This window comes from Prunus mume, linkage group LG6 (genome assembly GCF_029339155.1).
Source record: "Prunus mume cultivar Tortuosa linkage group LG6, ASM2933915v1, whole genome shotgun sequence".
Classification (NCBI taxonomy): domain Eukaryota; kingdom Viridiplantae; phylum Streptophyta; class Magnoliopsida; order Rosales; family Rosaceae; genus Prunus; species Prunus mume.
This window is the reverse complement of record NC_142703.1, coordinates 17,220,070-17,244,747: the sequence shown is the minus strand read 5'-3', so window position 1 is coordinate 17,244,747 and position 24,678 is coordinate 17,220,070. Positions and strand designations below refer to the sequence as shown.

The 24,678-nt window shown below is 37.8% G+C and overlaps 4 protein-coding genes across 6 annotated transcripts; 1 reads left to right on the top strand and 3 right to left on the bottom strand.

Moving 5' to 3' along the window:
* Window positions 1-266: 266 nt before the first annotated feature.
* Window positions 267-2,948, bottom strand: LOC103335552 (signal recognition particle 19 kDa protein, putative / SRP19). The gene is made up of 4 exons (XM_008238570.3): window positions 2,805-2,948; window positions 2,330-2,525; window positions 2,117-2,216; window positions 267-673 (listed from the first exon to the last, which is right to left on the bottom strand). Exons 2-4 carry the CDS (start codon window positions 2,504-2,506, stop codon window positions 540-542), a joined length of 411 nt encoding a protein of 136 aa, XP_008236792.1. The 5' UTR covers window positions 2,507-2,525; window positions 2,805-2,948; the 3' UTR covers window positions 267-539.
* A 2,456-nt stretch (window positions 2,949-5,404) lies between these two features.
* Window positions 5,405-9,164, top strand: LOC103335551 (deSI-like protein At4g17486). The gene is made up of 4 exons (XM_008238569.2): window positions 5,405-5,736; window positions 7,399-7,652; window positions 7,876-8,163; window positions 8,608-9,164. The coding sequence occupies exons 2-4, from the start codon at window positions 7,442-7,444 to the stop codon at window positions 8,850-8,852; spliced, it is 744 nt and encodes a 247-aa protein (XP_008236791.1). The 5' UTR covers window positions 5,405-5,736; window positions 7,399-7,441; the 3' UTR covers window positions 8,853-9,164.
* Window positions 9,165-9,741: 577 nt separating this feature from the next.
* On the bottom strand, window positions 9,742-12,496 carry LOC103335550 (putative NAD(P)H dehydrogenase (quinone) FQR1-like 1). 2 transcript variants are annotated; one of them, XM_008238567.3, is made up of 3 exons: window positions 12,355-12,496; window positions 11,630-12,257; window positions 9,906-10,281 (listed from the first exon to the last, which is right to left on the bottom strand). In XM_008238567.3, the coding sequence occupies exons 2-3, from the start codon at window positions 12,175-12,177 to the stop codon at window positions 10,023-10,025; spliced, it is 807 nt and encodes a 268-aa protein (XP_008236789.2). In that variant the 5' UTR covers window positions 12,178-12,257; window positions 12,355-12,496; the 3' UTR covers window positions 9,906-10,022. The 2 variants fall into 2 exon arrangements, with proteins under 2 accessions (XP_008236788.2, XP_008236789.2); XM_008238566.2 differs by having other exon boundaries at window positions 9,742-10,281; window positions 11,630-12,488.
* A 1,094-nt stretch (window positions 12,497-13,590) lies between these two features.
* Window positions 13,591-16,744, bottom strand: LOC103335549 (NEDD8-conjugating enzyme Ubc12-like). 2 transcript variants are annotated; one of them, XM_008238565.3, is made up of 7 exons: window positions 16,611-16,744; window positions 16,247-16,332; window positions 15,328-15,441; window positions 14,779-14,887; window positions 14,340-14,418; window positions 14,117-14,233; window positions 13,591-14,038 (listed from the first exon to the last, which is right to left on the bottom strand). In XM_008238565.3, exons 3-7 carry the CDS (start codon window positions 15,434-15,436, stop codon window positions 13,901-13,903), a joined length of 552 nt encoding a protein of 183 aa, XP_008236787.1. In that variant the 5' UTR covers window positions 15,437-15,441; window positions 16,247-16,332; window positions 16,611-16,744; the 3' UTR covers window positions 13,591-13,900. The 2 variants fall into 2 exon arrangements, with proteins under 2 accessions (XP_008236787.1, XP_088910151.1); XM_089054025.1 differs by lacking the exon at window positions 16,247-16,332.
* Window positions 16,745-24,678: the final 7,934 nt, after the last annotated feature.

Genomic DNA, 24,678 nt, shown 5'->3' with positions numbered 1-24,678 from the left:
CTCACTGTCCCCTCTAAACTTTCATGTATCCATGGATTGCTTATGTGTTTTGTGTCGAATCTCACTGTCCCCTCTAAACTTCTATGCATCCATGGGGCTTCATTCCGTATTCCACGTTACCTCATTCCATCTCACTGTCCCCTCTAAACTTCTATGCATCCATGGGGCTTCATTCCGTATTCCACGTTACCTCATTCCATGTGGAATTTGGTTAGTAAAACCGATAACTTGTTGATATGACATGGACTATTTAGTAAATTTAGCTATTAAAAAAATTTAAAATCCAAATTAAATATAACAAAACTATCTCCAAATTTCCCAAAAGAAGGAAATGTTAAACCAAACCAAATAAATCATCCTCTACACATATGTTGGTTTATGTTGTGTATGTAATTTCAACCATAACCAAGGTATAATGTCTAAACTAGCATTGAGTTTCGACTGATTGAAAATTAGGATCCTGCTAAATGGGAGCCTTTGCATTCCAGTAGAGTTTAATGTCAAAGGGAAAGTTATGAGTGATTTGTGAGACTCTGGAGCTATCTCTTTTTCTTTCCATGTTTCCCAGATTTGGATGGTCCAGCAGTTGATGCGGATGCAGCAGGCTCCTGCTTCTTAGTCCTGCCAGGATGTCTAGGAACCAACTCGGCAACTTTAAGCATCAGCTGTTTCCCTGCAAATAGTCACCCAAAAAAAAAGAATAATGAATATAATTATAAATCAAAAGGCGCAAGAAAATATCTCTTTTAGCTAAACTATGCAAAAATGCGAAGACATCCTTCCCTGGATTAATGAGACAACCCGACAAAGCAATCAATTTCAAACGTTCACTGAAACAACTTAAAAAACAAAGGCCATTTATCTAAACATAACCCTATTTATTCCTGATTTCCCAAAACCAAGTTGTTCCGACCTGAACTCTCTTTGTAGATGCTGACACTGCTAAGAACCAGTTGTTCAGAGATGATCATGGACTTATTATGCCCCAACGCTTGAGACAAGGATCTCTATTGCCCTACATGTCATTCCCATTACCAGCCCCGCCCAAAGCGTGACAATCCAAAGCATGAAAACCCGAAAGGGGTGACTAGAAAGGATAGAATGGACAACTCAGGAGCATAACACAGCTTGAGTCACGGATTAGTCAAAGCCTATGTATAAGGTGATAGTAAACTGACGGTAACTAGATGGAACTCCAGAAAATATTTATACAAAAATGAGTAGAGAGCAGCTACGAACTGCCAAATATCACAACAGTTTTTTGTAGCAATATACATAATGACTGTATCTGGCTACAACTGCCAACAAGATGAGTTATACCTCAAACCAAGGATTAAAAAGAATAGTAATTGAAATTTTCTCCCTACAATATTCCCCCTCACTATTAATCATATGCAGTCAGGGAAAGAAAAATGGACTAGCTATAATTGAGGGAACTTATTTCACTGTCCCCTCCGAAAATCTTTCATTAATTGATGCATTACTGTTGCATGACATTTTACCAGAAAATCATTACTAACCGATGCTCCTAACCTTGATAGAAAAATAGAGAACTAATTCTGCTTTTTCTTCTCCTGAAAACGGAATAGTAGCGCCACACATCACAGTGAACCAATTAATGCGTGTAAAAATTATCATGTATCAATGCTAATGCTTTTGTTACACCAGGTTACAATGATTTGGTCACAGGCAAAAATTCCAAAACTTTCAGGAAGAAATGGCCAGCTAAACGTGAACTAGAGGAAAAGAGGTTTATTTCTTTTTTGGGAGCTGATATAATCAATGTACTGTCATACTCAGATTTGAAAGCAGGATATCTGATTCAAACATTTGTAATGGAGCTCTTTGCAAGCAGTTTTGAGACCATAATGCTGCCATAAAAGAGTGGGTGCCATTCAATATTTTCCTTAACACATATATCTCTGTCAAAACAACAATTCTCTACTTGCCCAGTATCAAAAACATTATGTGAGGGATGCTCAAAAAACCACATTTATTCTAACCGGTATTAAGTGATCAGATTAAACGAGTATGTTGCACATTCAAAGAAGCAATTGATAATTAGAGAAGTTCATAAAGTTAAAGGTGCGAGCAGTAGTTGTTAAGCAATACTTACTGGTTGTAATGGCTGGATTAAATGGAGTTCCATCTTCCCTTTTCAGCAAGACCCTCACTCTCCCTATTTGCATAAAATCCCGCGGATAAGCCTTATCTATCTACATCATTCAAACAAACAAAATGCATATATTAGTACCACTCACACCCACTGCTGGGACTCTATATGCATAAATTCTAAGATACAGATGGTGCATATGTAATGATTGCAAACCTCAATTGCAAATGGGAGCTTGAAATGGCTGCAGCAATCACCGATTTCAGCGCAAGTAGGACTCTCACACGCTTTCTCGACACTTATTCGTCTCCCTTCAGCTACGGTTTTCTTTGAATTAATATAAACAGGATATATCACAACCCATCTCTTTATATTGGGGAGGTCCCTATCCATGTCTCAGATAACAAAAATCCTACAAAAAAATTAAATTGAACAGGAAAACACAAACCCATTACATTTCTTCCTTCCTAAACATGAATAAACAAACATCAATCCAGAAACCCCGAAACTCCAGAAAACCCAGATAACGTATGCAGATCTATGATCTATGAACACAAATGGCAGGAAACAGAAACAAGAAAAGAAAAAAGCAAATTACACAGCATACACAACCATTACCACATAATTCATCACAACAGCAGCAAATTAAGATTATAAAAAATAAAAATAAAAAACTAAGTTAAAAGACTACCTCGTCAGTTGCAGGCTGCAGAGAGATTTGGATCAAGATCTATATTCTTCCCCTGCTCTTCTTCTTTGAAAGAGAGTGAGATCGAGAGGGAAGCAGAGAGAGAGAGAGAGAGAGAGAAGGGGGGACAGAGGTAGAGAAAAGGAGGCAAACGCTTTGCCGGCGGTGAGAAGGAGAGGGGATTGCTGCCGGCTGGATGGGTGGGTGGGAGTTTTGGTGGCCGTCTGGTTTGGGGTTGCTGAGGATTTGGGGTGGTGGGAGGGAGTTCGCTCTTTGGCCCTTTTTTTTCCCTTCAATTACTAGTTTTCATTTTTTAATTTAATTACTTAACACTGTTAACTTAAGAGTTAAGTGGAAGGACTGATGTCAAAAAGTTAGATGGGTAACAGGTGGGCACAGGAGAAATGGTAACAGGAAAATTGAACTCTATATATATATATAAACTAATTTTTTTTGGGCTTTATTTTGAACTTTTTCTTTTTCTTTCATATAATTTAAAATTTTTATTTTTCTTTATATTTTGAACTTTTGAACTAATGTCTTTTTTTACTTAAACTAACCTACTTACCACCTAAGTTTAAAGTTTTTATTAAAATTTTTGTTCAAAATGAGGTAAGTGTTAAACAAAAAAAGCCTCATTTTTCATTTTTGTCCAAGGCCTCCAAAATCAATGGACCAGTCCTGTTTGGCACTTGAACTTTGATTTGGGCCCATGATCAAACGTTTCAAGGAGAACAATGAGACGAGTCAAATTCACTACTTTTTAGGCCACGTAACATTCTTTGCTAGGTTAAAATAACATTTTAAGTTTCAAGTGTACTTCTGAAAATTTATTTGTATTTTGCTTGCAAGTAAGCTTCCTAGTGCATAAATTTTTTTTGTATTTTGCTTGCAACTAAGCTTCTTAGTGCATACATGGGTTTAGCCAAGTTGGCTAGAGCATATGTGCTTCCCACTCGTCATTCGAGTTCGAATCCATCTCCCCGTAGTTTATGTTAGATTAAAGTAGAATATCGTTTGTATCAAAAAATAAAAAAACTTCCTAGTGATTCTAGGGTTTGAGGTAGTACTAATAGTAACTTTAGTTATGTCATTAGGATTGTTATTCATATTATTATAGTCTCAATAACTTTGAGGTCTCTCTCAACTTTATGGCGGATTCCAAGCTTTCATTTTCTAAGATTATCACTTGATTGTCTTCCCTTTATTATATAGCGTCACACAATACTTGATTCAAGAAACTCCATCCAAAACAGAATATATATGTTTTCCATCACTAAAAGATCCATACATGCAAGATAATTTAGAATATGAAACCACTAAGTCATAATTAGCCATAAATACGATGATTGGCATGCAAATAATAAACATCAATGTGCTCCCAAACCAGTAGAAACCCAAGGTTACACTCATTCCATATCATATGCAACTTGCAAGTGACCTCCTCCAACTCTACATCAATGGCATGGGAGTTGCCATCACTTTCAGAGACGGAGCTATTCACATGCATGAAGTGATCTTGGTCCCCTCCATCATCTTACCTCTTTAACTATATATAGTTGAGGCATAAATTGCGGAAAAATCCTATAATTGTAAGCATGTGCCCTTCCCCCTCAACTGACCACTTTCATCCCACTTTCTTCTGCCACATAGAATTTTTCCATATCAATTAGATTCAACCAAAGATTTTCTCTGTTATCACCTTTATAACATTTCTATATTAAGATGAAGCAACAATAATACCATTCATCAATCTGTTACCAGTTCAGTGCATACGCACTAACTTGCTTCCTCTTTTGTCACTCAGTATATAACCAAGACACGCGTGACCAATAAATACATGACAGATCAGTGATCACTATTCACATTCCATGGCTGACCATACTCTAGCATAACAGATCACAAATGAACCAATAGAATAATAACAAAATACTTCTTCTCTCAAAGCTGTGCCTGTCAAGACAAACTTTCTGTGTTATATATGCCCACAAAAAATATTCAGACAATAGATAGTTTATAATTATAATCATTCATCATCTAGAGCCTTGGTGTACAGTGCACAGATAAATGGTGGGTTCATGCAATGTATAAGAAATCTGTACAGCATCTTGCAGGTATTTTGAACTGTAGATATTAACACAAGATCCATTTGTGGGACTCACAATTGTAGACAGCTTGCGTGGGCCCACTCTAATTCATTCAAGCACTGATCATTAGGATAAAAACAGTACTACTTTTGGAGAGTGTTATTTGCACCCACTTTTAATTATATGAAAACATTATAACCCAATTGTAATGATGTCAAAAGGCTTATTTTGAAGTGCATACACATAAAAAGAATTACAGAACGCGAGGGGTTTGGAGTTTAAGTGGTTAAAAGCATTTGTTGGAGCACCTGAAGTCCCAAGTTCGATTCCGCCTTCTCAATATTTAGTTATGTAAGAAAAGAAAAAGAATTAGAACCCAATTTTTAATTTTGATTTTTAGACCACAAGAACACCAAAAAAAGGAGAAGAAAAAAGCGCATCTTTATCAAAGATGGGTTATGGCAGCGGACCCAACAGTTTGCTAAAATAGAAGCAGAGACAAAAATAAAGCAAGCCAGTCAAAGTTTCCCAAAGTGAAAGAGACAAGTTTCTTTCACAATTTTTACCTTTAGCCACAATTGCTCAAATTTTAGCATTTCAATTTTTTTTCTTTATCAGATCAGTTATTCTCTCTCTTTCCTTATTGCGCTTCACAAAGGACAGTAGTTTCTGTGCTCCGCCAGCTTTCATTTCTGCCAGGAAGAACAAAAATAATGTGTAGGTTTCAGCCACACACATTCCACTCTCAGGTGCTCTCTTGTGCTCTTTGAATTTTGAAAATGGCTCCTTTGCGTCTTGGCGGTGGATGCATTGGCTTCACTTGGTGATGAGTGTCAGTCTTCAAAGAGGTTAGTGGGTTTCTCTGGTTTTTCAATTTTCTCCATTGGGTTTGGATTATTTTGTCAAGTTTTTGCCTTTCTTGATTTGCTTGTGGCATTTCACCATACCCGTGTCTCTGTCATTGTAGTTTTGGTGAAGTTTAGTCGGCACATTCTTGATTTTCTTTCTCTAAATATTTACTTCGTGGGTTTCCTATTGAATCTGATCTGCTTCTTTCAAAGATTTGTCTTTTTGGGTTGCACTTATTGAATTTCAGTTAATTTTCCCAGATGGAATCCGCTGTAAATTTTCAGTTTTTTTTAAGAACAAAAGAAGAAGGCTAAATGAGTAAAGGTTTTACAGTCGATATCCTGTAAGGTTTTACAGACAAGACGTTTTGATGAGGACATCTGTCAAACCCATTGGGCTTACAAATGAAAGAGATGGAAAAGGAAATTATTTAATTCTGTCTTCAAATCCTGCAATTTTGGAGCAGTAGATGATTCCTGTGTTTCTAACTTGTTTCCTAAGTTTTCTACTTTCTGTATTTCTTGTTTGACTAGGATATGGTTTACTTATATTTGGATTAGGATTTCTGTTTTAGCAAGGGATTTTTATCCTATTGTCTCTAGGTTTTAGTTTGCTGTAACTACCCCTTCTATGTAATTCATTATGGGGATTTGAGATTTGAGTTATTGAGTAAAGTTTATTTTCCAGAGATTGGAGAATTCTTGGTGTGAAGCTAGCCAAGGCATCTTTATCCATCGATTTTATGTTTTTTCATTGTTTTCGCTTCCGCTAAACTACCTAAATCCATAATTCACCCATATCCTACATCATATTAACAGTTCAAAATTGCTATTGACGTTGGTACTATCTGATTAGACTTGAGATCCACTCCAAATTTCAATGGGGATCTCCATCACGAAAGTTCTTGATACCCATGCACCATGGGACGTATGCTACAGTTAAAACATTTCTGACTGCCGGTAACCTCCTACTCAAAAAACTTTTGAAACTCCTAAAGCTGAGAGATTGGTACGTCTTAGGTTGGTTTGACATGATGCACAGAATATCACTACTTGGCTATAGAATACTATTGTATTATTGATAAGATAGAACTATGGCAAGATATATATCCATTGGCATTATGCAATTAACATGAATGAAACCAGTATTACCACAGTTTTGGTGCAAAAAAGCTATCTTAAAACTGAACTGGGTGAGGTAGTCAAAGTTTCTCATCTCAAGTTACATATTGCAAACTCTGAAAGTATATGGTACTTGTAGACAGTATAACATAACTAGATATTAAGATTTGTGACTTGTTATACACCAAACTAATTGAGAATTTCAAATGACAGAGGAAATATTCTTTGCTCCAATATCATGAGGCGTTTTGCTGCAATAAGACCAATTATGTAGGGAGATGATAGAATAATACCGTGATTTCTCTCGCGCATGAGAGAGAGAGAGAGAGAGAGAGAAGAAAAATATTGCTATTTCTCTTGTAAAAAGATGTTCTTTTATTTCAATATAAATAGTGGTGTGATACGTATGAGTGCCAATCTTGATCTTTTAGGTTATTATAGATACAAAAAGAAATTATAAACTAGACATGTTATTTGACCTTAATATTTTCAATTAAATGGTGTATCTTGTCATAATTTACTTTACGTTGATTTTTCCAGGTCTTGACAAGGTATTTATTGATTCCTGGTTTCACCCTTCAGCATGAAATCAGGACCAAAGGATGGCTGGCACTCTATTATGCCTCTTTGTTTGAGAGGCAAAGCAGCCTCACGTTTTTGCATGTTTCCAAAGGTGAAGACAGCAGGCTACATTCCAGGGAGCGCACCTGTCTATCTGAATGTCTATGACTTGACACCAGCAAATGGCTATGTCTATTGGGCAGGCCTTGGTATCTTTCACTCCGGGGTAGAAGGTTAGCAAACTTTAATCAGTACATAGTTCCTGATAAATCCAATATTAGTGGTTGCTTTGTGAAAATACTAGTCCTACACTCCCCGAAGATTATGTGGTCAAATAGAATTCTTGATTGTAAAAGCAATTTCTGATTAATGAATTTAAACTGGTGTCCAATTTTACTGAGTCCCAGGTTTATGAAGGTGATGCAATGTTTATTGATCATTTTTGCTTGCTTACAGTTCATGGTGTAGAATATGCCTTTGGAGCGCATGAGTACTCATCAAGTGGTGTCTTTGAGGTTGAACCTCGACAATGCCCTGGCTTCAAGTTTAGAAGGTCAATTTTCATTGGCATGACATGCTTGGATCCATTCCAGGTTAGAGAGTTCATGGAGCGTCAATCTGCAATTTACAATGGTGACTCATATCACTTGATTGTAAGGAACTGCAACCATTTCTGTGAGGATATATGTTATAAGCTTACTGGAAAACCAATACCAAAATGGGTCAACCGACTTGCAAGAATAGGTATATGGCATGTCTTTCACAACCACTGTTTATTTGATGTTTGACTTGCAATAATTGTATTCTTCTCAAATATCATGATGAGGACCAAACACTTCTATTAATTGACCGTGGAGAATGATTGAACTGAAAATCTTTGTGGTTTAATTCCGTGTAGATTTATCCTGCCACATGCAACTCCTTAGAGCACTAGGCTTTCATGAGTCACTCAAATATGCCATGAGGCTCACCATTTGTATAAATATTGCATCATAGTGAAAAATATATATAGTAATTTATTGTCAGATAAAAGATTAAGTAACGCAAAAAGTGCCTCCTTCTCTAGAAATGTTCAGTGTCAAGCTTGAAGAGTATTTAATTTTGGAACATACTTTACCTTCATCTTCTTAAGGAATTATTGTGTTGGTGAGACCAATTCATACTTTAATCTTTTCTTCTTCCTTTTAGGTTCACTGTGCAACTGTATACTCCCGGACACCCTTAAGACAACCACTGTTCCACATGACCCCAATTTCCAAAGATGTGAAAGTGAAAGAAAGAGACTAAGAAGTGCTTTCACTTGCTTGTCATCAATGTCAATGCCTCAGAGGGAAGTATCAATGTCGTCATTGTTTCTACATTCTCACTATAAAGGCTGCTTACCACCATGGGAGTTTAAAAGGTCTAGAAATGACTCATTGAAGGAAGGTTGAGAAAATCCTGCAACATTTCCTTCGGTTCAAAGAATCCTGACCAGCCATCTGTCTGCAATGCTGAGCTAGTGGGGAAGGTCACTTTCATTATTCAAGAGTCGTAAGAGGGCAAACATGTTGTTGTTTTGAGATTGGAGTGTAAAACCACTGGGTTAATGTGATTTCCTGCTAACCAGTGTTTGTGAAGTTTGCTTCTTGTATTTGTACGATTGTATTTTAAAATCTCTGATGTTAGAGTTACTCATGTGCAGTCATATAATTATAGGAGAATGCCTTGCTTCATTGCTATCGAAGTATATTGAGCTTCATGTTCTTCTGGCTCTCTCATTGGCAAAAAGTGTCATTTCTGTGGCTTTACTTCCAATTTTTTCATATCTGATATCTTCTTGTTCCATAAAGGTGGGGTGGGGGTTATGTTGTGGTGCAGGTTCAAGATTAGGGTGTAAAATATCATTTCGTACAGTTTTGATGACTTATTATCAATAAATATATACTTTTATGGAAAACCCAATATGTTGCATACGCTTTGAGAAGGTACTGAATTTTTATTATGACCTAGAAACATTTGATATTAGTAATTCCTGCATTAGGTTTCTTCCACTTGGGATTGTAAAGTTGGCAAATTTAAGGAATCTCTTGATGAACCATTGGACTAAATTGCCTGAAGGTTTCAAAGCTTCCAACATCAACCTTTACCAAACCAGAAGTTGGTTGGTCACATTTGACTAGGATAATGAATCCTATCCAGCTATATAATTCAGCCTACCATACGGGCTATAGGTAATTGAGAGGATGAGGCCTCACCAATTCTGGAATGGGGTCAGAATTCGGAGAGCAGCCTCATTGCAGAGGAGATAGCATTTCAACTAAGAAATACTGAGAAAAATGGTTATAAATGAACACCGACTGCAATTTTATTGAGAATAATAACGTTTCAATCAACATAAAACATCATATACAACTGAAACAATATTAATGAGCAATGGTCGAAACCAGTAACAATGAGAAACTGCTATAGTATACAATTGTTCAAAACCGTAGGACTCTCAGCTATCTAAAATTTATCAACACCATTTACCAAAAAAACCAATTTCTATTAACACATGATATCAGAAGACCATCACAAAACAATGGAAATGCACAAGAATGTTGGTCTATCAAAAGTCAAAACTAGTCCAGTCCAAGACCTGGTGCACGAAAAGAAGGCTGTGCAAACCTCTTGACTATTCCAGCCATGTATTTCCCTTGATGCTCTGCGAGAGCCAGCTCTGTTTCACTTGGTTTCCTTGTGCCATCACCAGAAAGGACACCAGCACCATATGGAGATCCTCCTCTAAGAGAGTCCATTTCAAACATTTCGGCACCAAATGTGTAACCAATAGGAACATAGAGCATTCCATGGTGTGCTAACTGAGTAATTGCTGTCCAACTGCAGGAAATACATATAATATTAGCATATTTATAGGTGGATGAGATTGATCACATAAAGATATTAATCAATGTGGTAACAGCTACATGACAGAGAGAGGAGCTGGAAACAAACCAAGCATACAGATTTATCTATTGTGAATATATATTTTTGAGTTTTACATAGACAAACTAAATAGGACAACACAAAAGAAAAGTTAACATGATTTAGAAATTCAGAATCCATTATTTATTTACTTCCTCAAATTTCCAGTGTAACATAATTTGACAAGCCAATAATGCATATAATCAACAGAGACTTTAAACTAGCCGGGACCTATGGGATATATTTGTGGAGGTACCCTCTCCTTTCCATAAGCTCATTTCAGTCTTTTCTGATAAAGATCAGACTCAATCACAGACCTACAGTATGGCAAAAATTTAATACCAATTAAGCTGTAGCTGGAGCTTCTAACAGGCACTATGATCTAATGGATCGATGTCAATCTTTACTAAATAGGAAATAAAATATACTGGATGGTTTAAAGTTGACAAAAACGGAACATTCGTGGCTGATTTACGTCTGGTCCGACAATGATGAAGTTTTCAAAGAGTTCCTCATTCGGGATGTAAGTCTTGGGCACCTTTTGTAATATCTCCAACAGTTTTCAGATAACCTCATGAAATACAAAACGAGTTTTGTAATATTTGGTAACCTAATTAAATAAACAAGTTTCTTATTCAAGCACCTTATAATTTATACCCAAAGGAGATGTCTTGAAAAGGGGTTGAAAGTTCCTTCATTTCACGTCCTTTCTCCCATGGATGAACTATATGAGAACCTTGACATCCAACCCCCTTCTCTCACTCATTTCAAAGCAATTCAAAAGACCAATTACCCTACTCAGGAAAGCACACTTAATGTGATACTTTCACTTCTCTGTTCTCTGAAATAAAATTGGAAAGCTACCAACTCTCACTCATTTCAAAGCAATTCAAAAGACCAATTACTACTCAGGAAAGCACACTTCATGTGATACTTTCACTTCTCTGTTCTCTGAAATCAAATTGGAACTACATCTAAAATTGGAAAGCTACCAACCACTATATGATCTCTACATATAATACAAGTAATGCTCAGACACAAACTCCAATTCTCGTGCTAAATTACACATAACAAAAAGAAATAATATATTTTTTCTGACATATCAACTTCCAATTCATCTTACGCTAATGACAAATCAAAAAGTGCACAACACTCGTATCAGCATGCCAACAAATCAAAATTCACCAAAACCAACATGAAGAAAATAAAGTACAACCCTTGAAACAATGTACTAAAAAACAAAAATCAAGGGTGTCTTACTTACGCAGTGGTCTCTTGCCCCCCACCCTGTGTGCCAGTACTCACAAAGAACCCAGCAGGCACACCTGCAAGCCTCTGCTCCGTCCACAAGTGCCCTGTGGAGTCAAAAAAGGCTTTCATCTGAGCAGCCATGGATCCATACCGGGTCGGAAACCCGAATAAGAGCCCGTCAGCCTCCACCAACCTCTCGGCCAATATCACAGGCACTTCATCTGCATTACCATCTTTCTTGGGCACCTTCATCTGCTCCAATACTTCAGAGGACAGCGTCTCCGGAACCCGGTACAGAAACCCTTCAACCCCATCAATGGAATCAACCCCTTTCTTTATCCTCCTGGCCAAGACCTCCACATGCCCATACATTGAGTAAAACACTATGAAAACCCTCAGCTGTCTTTGTGCAATCGCATGGTCAATTGGGTTTGTTTGTGTGGTTTGGGTTTGGTTTTGGTCTGAAACAAGACCATCGCTTTCTGGGTTTCGAAGATCTTGATCAGAAACGCCTTTGGGTGGCCTGTTCTTACTTGGCACACAACCACCTCCTTTACCCATAAAATTCAAAAAATGGGTTTGCGATTATGGTGCAGTAGGACAGTTCAGAAGCTGAGAAATGTCAAGACTTTGTGCTCTCGCTGAAGATTTTGATCAAAGAATAATGGTCAATTGGATAGCTTATTGTAAAAGGAAATGGATAAGTAATCTGTGTTCAGATTCTGAATTGTAGCTTACTTAGTAATATAAACAAGAAGACCAAGAGAAATGAAGCTTGGTGAAGATTTGGAGTCAGTGGAAATGAAGTTGGAGTTCGTTTGACTTTAATCCCGAGCTGCCTGGACAGACTGGACTATAGCCTCTGGCTCCAAGAACTTCGCTGGCATTTTAGTTTAAGTACATATTAAAATTCTTTAATTTTCTTTAATTGTTTTGAAGTGTGTTCTTAAAAATAAGAGATAATGGGCTGCGTTCCCTGTTTACACGAGGTTGATTGACTTAGGTGTATTATTAACAAATAAAACATGAGCAGATTGATAACATCATACAGTAGTGTGGCAGTGAAACTGAAAAATTAAGAGTTATTATTTTTACATAAAACATGAGAAAATTAATATTAAAGGTTGATATGTTATGAACTTATGATATATCATTATTATTACATAAAGCATGGGCAAATTGATAACATCATGTAATAGTGTGACAGTCATACTAAAAAACTAGAAGCTTAATTGTAATTTGTTCTCGACTTTTAATTGTATATGGCTTCTAAACCGTGTTGTTCACTTGGGCAAGTGCTTATGATATTTCTCCCTTGTGACATGTTCGTACTCCATATTTCTTGTATTATGTCTTCCAAATTCCATAGAAATACACCATCTTGAATGAACGGCCTCATCCTCTCAATCTCAATCACCTTGCAGTGTTACAGAAGTAATACAAGAGCAAGGAAAAATGCACACCTTGTAAAGTTTTGGCTTATCCACAATTATTATTTCTTGGCATATGTCTATTAAGTATAAAAGCTTATTGGGTTTTATACAAACGATAGTGGCAGCAAGGAGATTTGAACACAAGATCTCAGATACAAGAGTAAGGAGATTTAAACACACAACCTCAAATACAAGAGTAACTGCTCTTAACTACTTGCAGATTGTGTTTGCTCTTAACTTCGGCGATTTTGTTGGAATTGCTGATGTGGTAACTTCACAAGTCCAATTGAAAGAACCTTATGTTGAATTGCTGATGTCCAAGGTTTCAAGTTCGTGAAGTTTTATAGTCTTTTTAGGAAGTCCTTTTAACTTTTGTGCTTCTCAAAGTTAAATGCTTCAAGTTAAAACACTTCACTATTATAATTTATATCTAGAAATTGGGATCAGCAAGATTCATCCATCCTTTGAGAAACTTAAGTTTGATTTCTTGAGGCAACTTCCTTATCGTCATGCATTCAATATGGTTTGCAACTGGAAACAATTAGGGCAATAAGGTGGGGAAAAAGCATCTTCTTTCCCATTTTAATTTAGGAAACAAATTTAATAAATACATGATTGAACCTCAATTCTAGAATTTCCCAATGATCATCGTCACACTTACGAAAAATATATAATGTTTCCAGCCAATATCACAAACATTTCACAAAGTTACAACAGGTATAAGCTCTTACCCTTGCCCGATCCGAAGAATTTGCGTCCCAGCAGCACACTAGAATAGAAGCTTTAACGACCAAATGTACAGCCCTTGACCAACCATTTAAGGATGAATTGGTGTTTAAATACAGGCAGCCCTACATGCAGCGTGGGAATAAGGTTTGCCCCACATACCCACCAGCCATCGCCCTTCTCACGTTGGACTCAAACATCTTCGGGTTATCCCTTAGAACAGCTGCTGCATCATGATTAAGGGGATCTTCATAATTGGGTTGCTGCAAGCAGAAGAATGAATTGTGATTAAAGAGACTTGCCAAGTTGTGAGAATCAACTTGTGAAAGAATAATCAATACCGTAAAAAGATGAAATAGTCCATATATTATAGTGTTGATATTCAAAACAGGTTTCCAGTCTTCTCTTAGAATGTTGAGGCAGACATTTCCTTCCAAGTCAATATTAGGATGGTAGACCTGTAAGTTGAAAATACCGTTAAGATGACTTTATACATACAAGAGAACAAGTAGGAACTTCAACTAGAAAAGCACCATGTTTAGCAAATAGGGCATGCTAGTGTACCTTTGTCTTGCACTTGACCTTTGGCGCCTCATGAGGGTAGACAGGAGAAACTTGAAACGTGAACATAAATGTGCCACCTCTGTGATCAAAGATACTGAGTTAAGCACTTAAAACTCTAAAACCAAAATTTACTGCATTCCTCCCCGGAAAAAGTATAAGTAATCATAATAAAACTAAGTGATCAAAACACGAAAATGAAAGGATAAGAAGTTAACACCTATCTAATTTAAGAATGCATATCCCTATACTAGCACCCCGTAATTTTCATATCTTATAAGACTTTCTTACTTGATACAGGCTTAGAAAACACAAGATGCTCCGAGAAGTTGAAGCTTTTATGTTCAAAATATTTTTGAATGAAAATAACCATTAAGGTGCATATCTTACTTAATAGCATACCAAATACGGGGCATGCGTTTTGCATAACATAAACACTTACAAATAATATCCTTCATCAGGGCGAACAGTAACCTCAAAGTTCATCAAGTCGTCTTTGCCATTGGGAAATGATATGGTACATGTCTTTTGTAGGTTCAGCTCACTGATATCTACAAGATGAGAACAGTAGAAAAAGTAAGAACAGAAGGCTATATCTATAACTTTTTTTTTTTTCACAAGTCTTATATTTTAGTTTCTCTTCGAGAATTATGTTCATTTGTCTGGAAAGAGTGCTTTCGGGTTCTGACATCAATTCCAATAAGAAAGTTACCCATCCAAGCCTCTGCAATTTTGCATCTAAAAGTAAAGAACACAAAACTAAAAGCTGAAGAAGCATGCCTCAGCAAGTTTCATTCATGCATAGTATGTGAGTTGTCAAAAACTTAACATGAGCATGTTGCATATTATATCCAAAAGTATTAAGTAACGAATAGCTAGAATGCCAATGAAGTTAAAAATGAAATTTTTTATTATGTGTTAACCAAATTTGAATAATGAGATACTACGTCCTATAGAACCTTTTTTCATTTCAAAATTTGTGATGGAATACCTCTGTGAAGACGTAATTCTCCTGCACTTTGCTTCTTAACAGGTGGTTTTCCATTGGCATTTGCTGCAATCTCCCTCTGCCTTTCCTTCACTTTAAATAGCTTAATCATGTTTCCTACAACACAACATCAAGATAAATATACATGCACAGAGAAGTTCCAGATTTGAGATTTGGCGTCTTAATTAATATATAGGTATATATTTCAGAGTGCTTCAGACATATAATGTTAAATATTTTACTAAGATAATACCATGGTTCAAATTGTCAGATTAAAATCCAACAATTAATAAAATGTACTATTTATTTACATGCTCTAAGCCTCTGTGACTTTACAGGTTGGATTTTTATCCAAGGATTTCAAGCACGGTAGTTGTATAATTGAAATACATAATGATATGTGTTGAAGACTCTTCTATATTTTATACACATCGCGATTGAAATAACATGCGAAGTATTATAGCTCTGCCATTGACCAGGCTAAACTTGTCGCTTTCTTGACTTTAGTATGGAATGCTATGTGATATTCAGCTTCTTTACAACCTATTTACATCCATAGATATGCTCGCATCAATAAGCACACTCACAGGCACGAACTTCACAACAACCAAAAGATCGTTGCTTGATTAGGTTCAGCAATCCTAGAGTAATAAACCAGATCCTACTATTAAAGTAACCAACAAACAGAGAATAAACGCATGTGCATAAGCCAGAACAGCCAGTGATCTGAAGCAATATATATGGAACTAAAAACCCATTATAACCAAGCCCAAGTCTTAACCTTTTTTATGTAACAACAAAAAAATACGCACCAATAATCATCAAGGGGTCAGAGGTTTCTACAAATATTACTTCTTGAGACTAAAAAAAACATTCTTTTCTAAAACAATACAATTCAAATCAACAACAAATAAGACCATACCGCTGAGTCTAAAGGCTCTCCTCGATTGAAAGCTTGGGTTCAACTGTTGGATTCACCAAACCAGCGAAAACGATTGAGGATTTTACCTAAAAACAAAACCCAGGAGCTCAAAACACAAAATTTAAATTCTTAAATCAAATTAACTTTAGACTCAAATAGCTCTCCAACCGCGCGTTTATCAACCCAAAACACCCGATCAATCAAAAGGGCTCAAATCAATCAAACAAGAAGTCAAAAACCAATAATTTATACCCATAATAAAACAAATATGGGTGCGCTAAGCTTAAACCCAGGATCAGATTACTATTCTTATATATAGTCCATAAGAAGCCATGAGCTTTGCGATCGTTGAAACGAAACTTACCTGCTGAAGCACAGTGAAGGTCTTTGCAGAGAGAGAGAGCAAGCAGAGCGAAGCTGAAAGGGAATCTGAAAGGGCAAACGCGTGTGAGATTCAGAGAGTGTTCTTGTTTATACAAACGGGGGGGGCCCTGGTAGCCTCGCTTTCTTTGTTTTTATAATTTAATTTTACTTTCCTTACTTTGTTTGGACTCTCTCCACCGCCCTGCGTCAATTATCGTCATCACTGCTTTCCGATAGGGACACGGCTTTGTGATCTGTTGGAATGCAGATGGGCTTATTATTACAAGCGAGCGAACTAATCGCGTAGTGCCACGAGGCCCACGACAATATTTGAAGGTGAATTCGGTCAAGGGCAAAACGGTAAAAATGCTCATAATTCCAAATTGTCCTCCACCTCTGCATCCGAGGTTATGTGTTTGAGGTTGATGGTGGAAGGTGGTGATTGGGTCTATCGGTTGGTTAGGGGAGGAGTACGATGGTTGTTTGGAAGGATTTTTTTATACAATTGATATTGAGGGACGGGGAATTGAATCTAGGAAATTATATGCAAGAGTAAATGTTTTTAACCAATTATCATATGTAAGGTAAATAATACTCTTAAACACTTGAACTCCAAGTTCCTCGCTTTGGAAGGATATTTTTTTTCTTTTCTTTGTTGTGTTTATGTTTTTATGTTATTTTTATTTGGGAGACTTTGGAAAAACACAAAGGAGAGAGAAATTTTGTAAAAGAACCCAAAAAGCACAAAATTACCCTTATTTATTTTTGGATTTCCTAAGGAATCCTTTACATTAGCATGTCTTTGATTTGAAAGTTGAGAGGTTTTTCTGTCTTTTTTGAAAAATCTTTGGCTTTTTCCAAAAGTGAAATTTTTTTTCTAGCTAAAACCTAAATTTACTTTTTTAGTTTATAAATTTAGTTTTGATATTTCCAATTTTTGATATAAAAATTTAGTCTATGAGGAGTCCACTTCACTCCAAAAAAAATGAGATTTATACTTGCCAAGTCGATAATTTACATATGTACTAATGGATCAATTTATCGACTTTAGAAGTTTGTGTATAAATTTTTAAATTATCAACAATTCATGTATGACTGTAAAAAGTGAGTAATAATTGTATGGCATGTTTACTTATTAAGGATGCATATTGAAATGATTTCAATTCATGTTTTCTTGTGTTTACTCACATATGAGTATTAGAATGATTTTATGGCATGCTTACTAATCCATAATCGGGTGTGTTTACAAATCAAGATTTCGAATTTGAATTAGGGATTGAATTCCAATTATGGAGGATTTATGCGTTTACTTCAAATCAAAGAATTAAAAAAGTAAGTGAGGCCTACATAAAATCAGGAATTGAATTCCTAATTTTGAAGGAATTCAATTCTTGAGTGGGAGGTGGTATTTTAATTCATGGAGAACTAACTCATTAGGAATCCATCTCTTTTATCCATTATATTGTCACACAATTTTTAAAATTTCAAATTTGTCATATACTTTAACCCAACAACGAGGACATTTTAGTAATTCCATATGGTTTAGTAAATAATTTCAATAGGAATTCGAAATCTAACTCTTCTCAATTCATATAGTTTAGTAAATAACTTCAATAGGAATCCGGAATCTAATTTTCCTCAATCTAGCCTCTTCAATTCAATTCCTCTTAAGCTGATTACGAATTGATAAACATGTTATAGGAGGAATTGGATTGAAGAGGAATTAGAATATGGATTCCCATTAAATTTGTTTACTAAACTATTTGGAATCGGGGTAGGAAAATGGTATTGATTTTTTATAAGTTATTTAGTAAATTCACTTAAATCAGAATTGACACCAGTTCAATTACTAAATGCCCTTTTTTGTTGGGTTAAAGTGAATGACAAATTTGAATTTCTTTTTTATTGTGTGAGGATATAATGGATAAAAACGATGAACTCTTGATGGGTTGGTTTTTTAGGAATTAGAATATCACCTCACACCAAAGAGTCCAATTGTTCCAAAATCAGAAGTTGAATTCTTGATTTTGTATGGATCTCACTTGCATTTTTATTCTTTTATGTGAAGTAAACACATGAGTAATCTGTAATTGGAATCCAACTCCTTATTCTAATTTTGATTACGGAAACACACCCTTAATTCATGAGTTCACATGTATTTACTATCATATGGCCCCGTTTGGTTCATGGGAAATGAGGCTTGGGTATGGGAAATCAATTGTTTTTCCATATTTGGTAAGTTTAAGCATGAGAAATGGTTGTGTGGCATATGAGAAAGTAAGGGGGAAAATGAAGCACTCCTCCCCCCTTGAGTTTTGTTTTCCTCCTCATGGGAAAGTTTGCGAAAATGAGCAAACAGTAAATACACATTTTTTATGACCATTTTGTCCCCCATTAACAATTTAGAATTACAATATAGCATTAAATGTATTCTCTTTTTTATTTGATTTCATATGGGTATAATTGAAAAATTAAACAAACTTTGTTTTATATTCCTATACAGACCAAACATGTGAAAAAAAATAAAGTGACATTTCCTGGTTATTTTTCAAGGATTACCAAACATGAGAAATCTTCCATTTCCCATCCATTGGGAACGACATGGGAAATTATTTCCCATCAAATCTTTTCCACAAACCAAACAGGGCCTATAAGGAATAAAAAAAATCATGCGGGTTCCATGTTAAAATGTAACACCCTGACTCTATTTAATTTTCCAACTTAAAAGGGTAAAACTAAATTAACTGTGAAATTACGAAACTACCCTTGGGGCAGGATATTTTGGTCATTTTCTTGTCCGGAAGGATTTTGGGACCACAAGTGGTTTGGTTGTGTAGGTGGTTCTGAGATGAATTCGTGGACAGACGGTAGGTTTGAATCGGAGTTATAACGAAGTTTTGGCGATCAAATTACTTTCGGTGGCAAAATCGTAAATAATTCGAAAATGGTATTTGTAAAAAAATCAGATTTTAAGTTCATTTTTATTTTTTTCCCCGTCTTTTCTCTCTCCCCGTGCACTCTCTCCTTTCTCGGTTTCTCTCTCCCGACCCGACTCTCTCTCTCTCTTGATTCTCGGCTCGAGGCCACGGCAAAGGGCCGGCCGTTGGCCGTCTTGGCGTCTGGTCAAGACCCACTAGTTTTCGTCGCCGGAAAACTTGAGAATAGTCGGCGATGTCGGTGGTTCAAATCGAAGGTTTTCCGATCGTTGCACCACCGCTTCATCGTCCTTTTCCGGTGTTAAAGGTGAGATTTCTCCTTCTTTTTATCTGTTCTAGCTGCCTATTGCTTAGGATGGAAACGATTTTGAGGTTTTGGAAGTTATTTTCGAATTAGGTTTTTGGCCGGTTTTCAATTCGAAATTCCGCCAGTTCCGGTGGTTTTGGGCTTGCCCAGTAGTTGAATGAAGTACTCCCCTAGTTGAGTAGGACACATGAGCGGGAGGGTGACTTGTGATTTGGAGATTTTCCGTCGTCGAATTTCTCTGCACACCCGCTTGCTGCCAGCGCGTGTGGTGACGCGTGGGCAAGTGTGGTGGAGCTGCAAACTGTTCCAATGTGATCTTAAAGTTGTCACGAGCGCGTAGGATTTCGCGGATCTCGATTTCGAGGTCGTTTGACTATTGAACGGATTATCGCATATTGTGCGTTATTCAGGTTCGATATGTTCCGACCGTTGGATCGTTTTCAAATTGAAGTATGTTCCTCTAGATACCCTTAGGATCGTGTAGGATTCGACGGATTGTAAAACGGAGTCCCGGATACTCCGAAAATGCTAACCCTAGCGTGAGGGTTTTAGTAACCGTCAATCGTGCGATCGTGAGCGATCTAACCGTCCGTTTCAGACCAAACTTACAGGGCATGTATTCTGGACCTCGTAAAACCTATAGGAACTCCCAGGAAGCTAGGGTTTTATTCTAAAGTTCTGTTTTGAAGCGCTTGACGTTCATCGTATTTTCGTATTCTGAATCAGGTACTCACCCAAAGATACGCAGTGGTGGGACCTTCTAAGGGTCAAGTTGTGTGGGACTACTTGCGAGTGGACTTTTCTTTTGAAACTCAGTATGATTTCATCCATGGCAATGTGGCATATAGTTTTATTATGTTTATCAATGATTTATATACGCTCGAATGGGAATTCGAGGTTTTTCATAAAACTTATTATGATATTTGAATTTTGAGAAGCTATATTTACATGCGGCTATGCATGGGGTACTTGGTGGTTAATATGAGCTATGAAAAGGTAATGTTGATCTGTTAATTGGAGTGCGTTAAGCACTCATTTATGTACCTCCCCTGATCTGAATTTGGTTACGGATTTTGAATACTTTTGAAATTACTAGAACTCAGAACATCCTTAAGGGGGTTTTGCTGTGGACCCTGGATTTGGGGTAGTCTACGCGTAGGACTGGTATTTCAGCGTACAAGCTTTGATGTCCGTATGCGTCTTGGTGAGAGTTAGTCCCCAGTTGGACGGCTCATTCCCTAGACACATGGTGAATTGAGGAATGGCTCTGCCATGTGGACTAGTCAAACAGTCCCCCGGTTGGATTGTTTCCCCGGTACAATTAAATATTGGTTATATCTATATACTATTATTAGCATTATTATTATTATTATTATTATTCTGTTACATCATATAATTAGTATGTATATATTTATATATATATATATGAATGTTCTTTTGTTCTATTTCTCGGTAAGGATACTTCCTCGCCGGTCGTATCTTTGAGAACGTTTATGAGTCTAACCTCTCGGAACTCTTAAGTTGAGTGGTGGGCTTCGTGAAGTATGATTCACGGATTAAGGATTTGAGATCTGGTTTAGTACGTGTTTATATACTGTTTCTAATGGTTTTGTTATGCTTATGGTTTCATTGCATGTTTTAATAAAGGTGGGGGTTATACTACTTTGATTTCACTTGAACTGAACCTGATTTTTGTCCGCTCACAACTTTCTTTTGCGCTGACCCGATGCGAGCTTTGCATTGAGCGGACGGGTGCATCTTGGAACTCGAGTCTTCGTAGAGACTCTTGGTACTTTTTCCTTTCAGTTAAACGATACTTCGGTTGTATTTTGAATTCCGTAGATATGCTCTGTATCACCGTGAGGGTTTAAATTTTGTGAGGCCTGGAGGCCTTGTTTGTAAAATTATTTTATTACTTGTAAGCATGCTGCCAGTTGGTTGTAATTAATCTGTAAATTTTGAACATGTTGAAATTTGGAAATGTTCAATTTAGAGACTCTGCCAAATTTTGGTAGAAAGTCTCGATCTTTAGTAAGTGGGCCCGCATCGGTTGATGTCGTAATTAGCGGGTCCGTCCCGATTCTAAGAAATTTCGGACGGGTCTTGTCACTTGGTATCAGAGTATTAGGTTCATTTTCCTTCGACTTTTGCGCTTTTGTTGCATTGTTGAAACTAATGATTCTATGGATTCCTTTGTGTAGAATCATGCATCATCAGCGTCCTAGAACGAGGGGTGGTTGTGTTCCGAGGGGGGGAGCAAATCCTCCCCCTTCACCTGCACTACCCTCTCCACCTCCTTAACCTCCATCTTCACCATCTCCACCTACCGAGGAGCATGATGGAGGAAATGAGCCCGGCTTGCGGCGTCTCTTATCTCGGTTCACTCGCACTATGTCTACTGCCTTATATGGGAAAAGGAATACTGAAGGCTTGGATATAAAGAGGGTAAAGGAATTGGGAGCAAAAGAGTTTTATGGTGGTACTGATCCTGCTGAGGCTGATGCTTGGCTTACAGATGTCGAGCGGATATTTGAAGTTCTCCAGTGTCTAATGGAGATAAGGTTCAGCCACCTTTTGCTAAAGGAATGCATACCATTGGTGGAAGACGATTCGAAGAGGGTATGCAAACCCTGTTGTCCTTACTTGGGAAGAGTTCCAAAGGGCATTCTTCGATCAGTTCTACTGCATACTTACAAGACTGCTAAGAAGTCCGAGTTTATGCATCGAGGCGGGTTCTATGTCGGTGTTCGAGTATGAGCACAAATTTAATGAGCTGTCCCGGTTTGCACTGAGTTGGTAACCACGAAGAAGATAAGTGCGTTCGTTTTAAAGAGGGTCGTGGCTAGACATTCAGGCGGTGGTCACGCTACGACGTATCCTACCATGAGAGCATTGGCCCAAGCGAGCGGTGGCGAAGAATGCGATGCAGGTGCCGGTATTGGTAGGTGTCGTAGAGACTCATCGGTTTTGGTGGACCTAATCGGGGTCCATCAAAGAGGTGATCCGACTCTAGTTACGCAAGTAGTGGTTGGTTTGCGGGGCGTGGGACCGGTTCGGCGGTGGAAGTCCGGCTCTCGACCATTCGGAGCCATCCTCGGGACAACCATCGGTGGGCGATGCGGCGAGGATCCTCGAAGCGATTCGCAACCTATTACAGTGCGGGCAGGCGAGGACATGTTCGGAAGGATTGCCCAAACCGTGGCGAGCTAGTGGCTCGGCGAGGCGGAGTGACATGTTTCCGGTGTGGGCAAGTAGGGCACTATAAGAGTGAGTGCCCTTCTTGATATTGGTGGTACTGCTGCAATGGAGGGGCCCAACGAGGCAAGCGTGAGCTTAGGTTAGACACGAGTTGTGCATCGTCGTCTGCAGCGGGTTTGTCATCGAGTAGTGGAGTGCAGTCCACTTTTCGGGGCAGAGGCGAGAGGGTCGATCTGGGCGCTCAACTACGCGAGCCGTGTATTCTCGATGACACAGCAGGAGGTGCAGGCTACACCCGATGTTATCACTGGTATGATCCCTATTTTCGGTTACTTTGCTCGTGTTTTGATAGATCCCGGGGCCACCCATTCTTTCATCGCCTATAGTTTCTTACCTTATGCCAGTGTTAGACCGACACCCATGACTGAGCATTTTAGTATCTCATTACCTACGGGCGATGTTCTGTTTGCGGGTATGGTTTTCAAGGATTGTTATGTCCAAGTGGGTGATGCCATGTTGGAAGCTGATTTGATTCCCCTGGAATTAGTTGACCTTGACATTATTTTGGGAATGGATTGGCTGGAAAAGTATCGTGCATCAGTGGATTGTTTTCGGAAAGAGGTTGTGTTCAGAAGACCTGCACAACCTGAAGCGAGTATTTCATGGAGAGCGTAGAGTTCTCCCATCTTGTCTTATTTCCGCCATAAGGGCAAAAAGGTTACTCAATAAGGGCTGTGTGGGATACTTAGCTCATATAATTGATACTCAAGGATCCACTCTGAATTTGGAAAATATTCCTGTGGTTTGTGAATTTTCAGATGTCTTTCCTGATGTTCTTCCTGGTTTGCCTCCCTATAGAGAAACCGAATTCACTATTGAACTTCTTCCAGGAACGAATCCGATTCATCAAGCTCCTTATAGAATGGCACCAGCAGAATTACGTGAGTTGAAGACTCAATTGCAGGAGTTGGTGGATCTTGGGTTTATTCGACCCAGTGTTTCCCCTTGGGGTGTACCAGTATTATTTGTAAAGAAGAAGGATGGAAGTCGAGGCTTTGTATTGATTACCGGCAGTTGAACAAGGTGACAGTGCGTAATCGATATCCTTTGCCTCGAATTGACGACTTGTTTGATCATTTGAAGGGTGCCAAGTACTTTTCCAAGATTGATCTGAGATCGGGATATCATCAACTCAGAGTACGGGAAGATGATGTTCCCAAAACAGCATTTAGGACTCGTTACGGCCATTACGAGTTCTTGGTGATGCCTTTCGGATTGACAAATGCACCGGCAGCGTTTATGGATCTCATGAACAGAGTATTCCGACCTTATTTGGATCACTTTGTGATTGTATTCATAGACGACATTCTGGTTTATTCTCGAACTTTGGAGGGTCATAAGAAACATCTGCGACTAGTATTGAAGACTTTGAGAAGGAAGCAGCTTTATGCCAAGTTCAGTAAGTGTCAGTTTTGGTTGGATAGAGTGGAATTCCTTGGACATGTTATATCAGCAGAAGGAATCTATGTAGACCCTCGTAAAGTAGAAGCAGTTGTGAATTGGGTGCAACCCACAAGTGTAACAGAGATACGGAGTTTCTTGGGGTTAGCGGGCTACTATCGTCGATT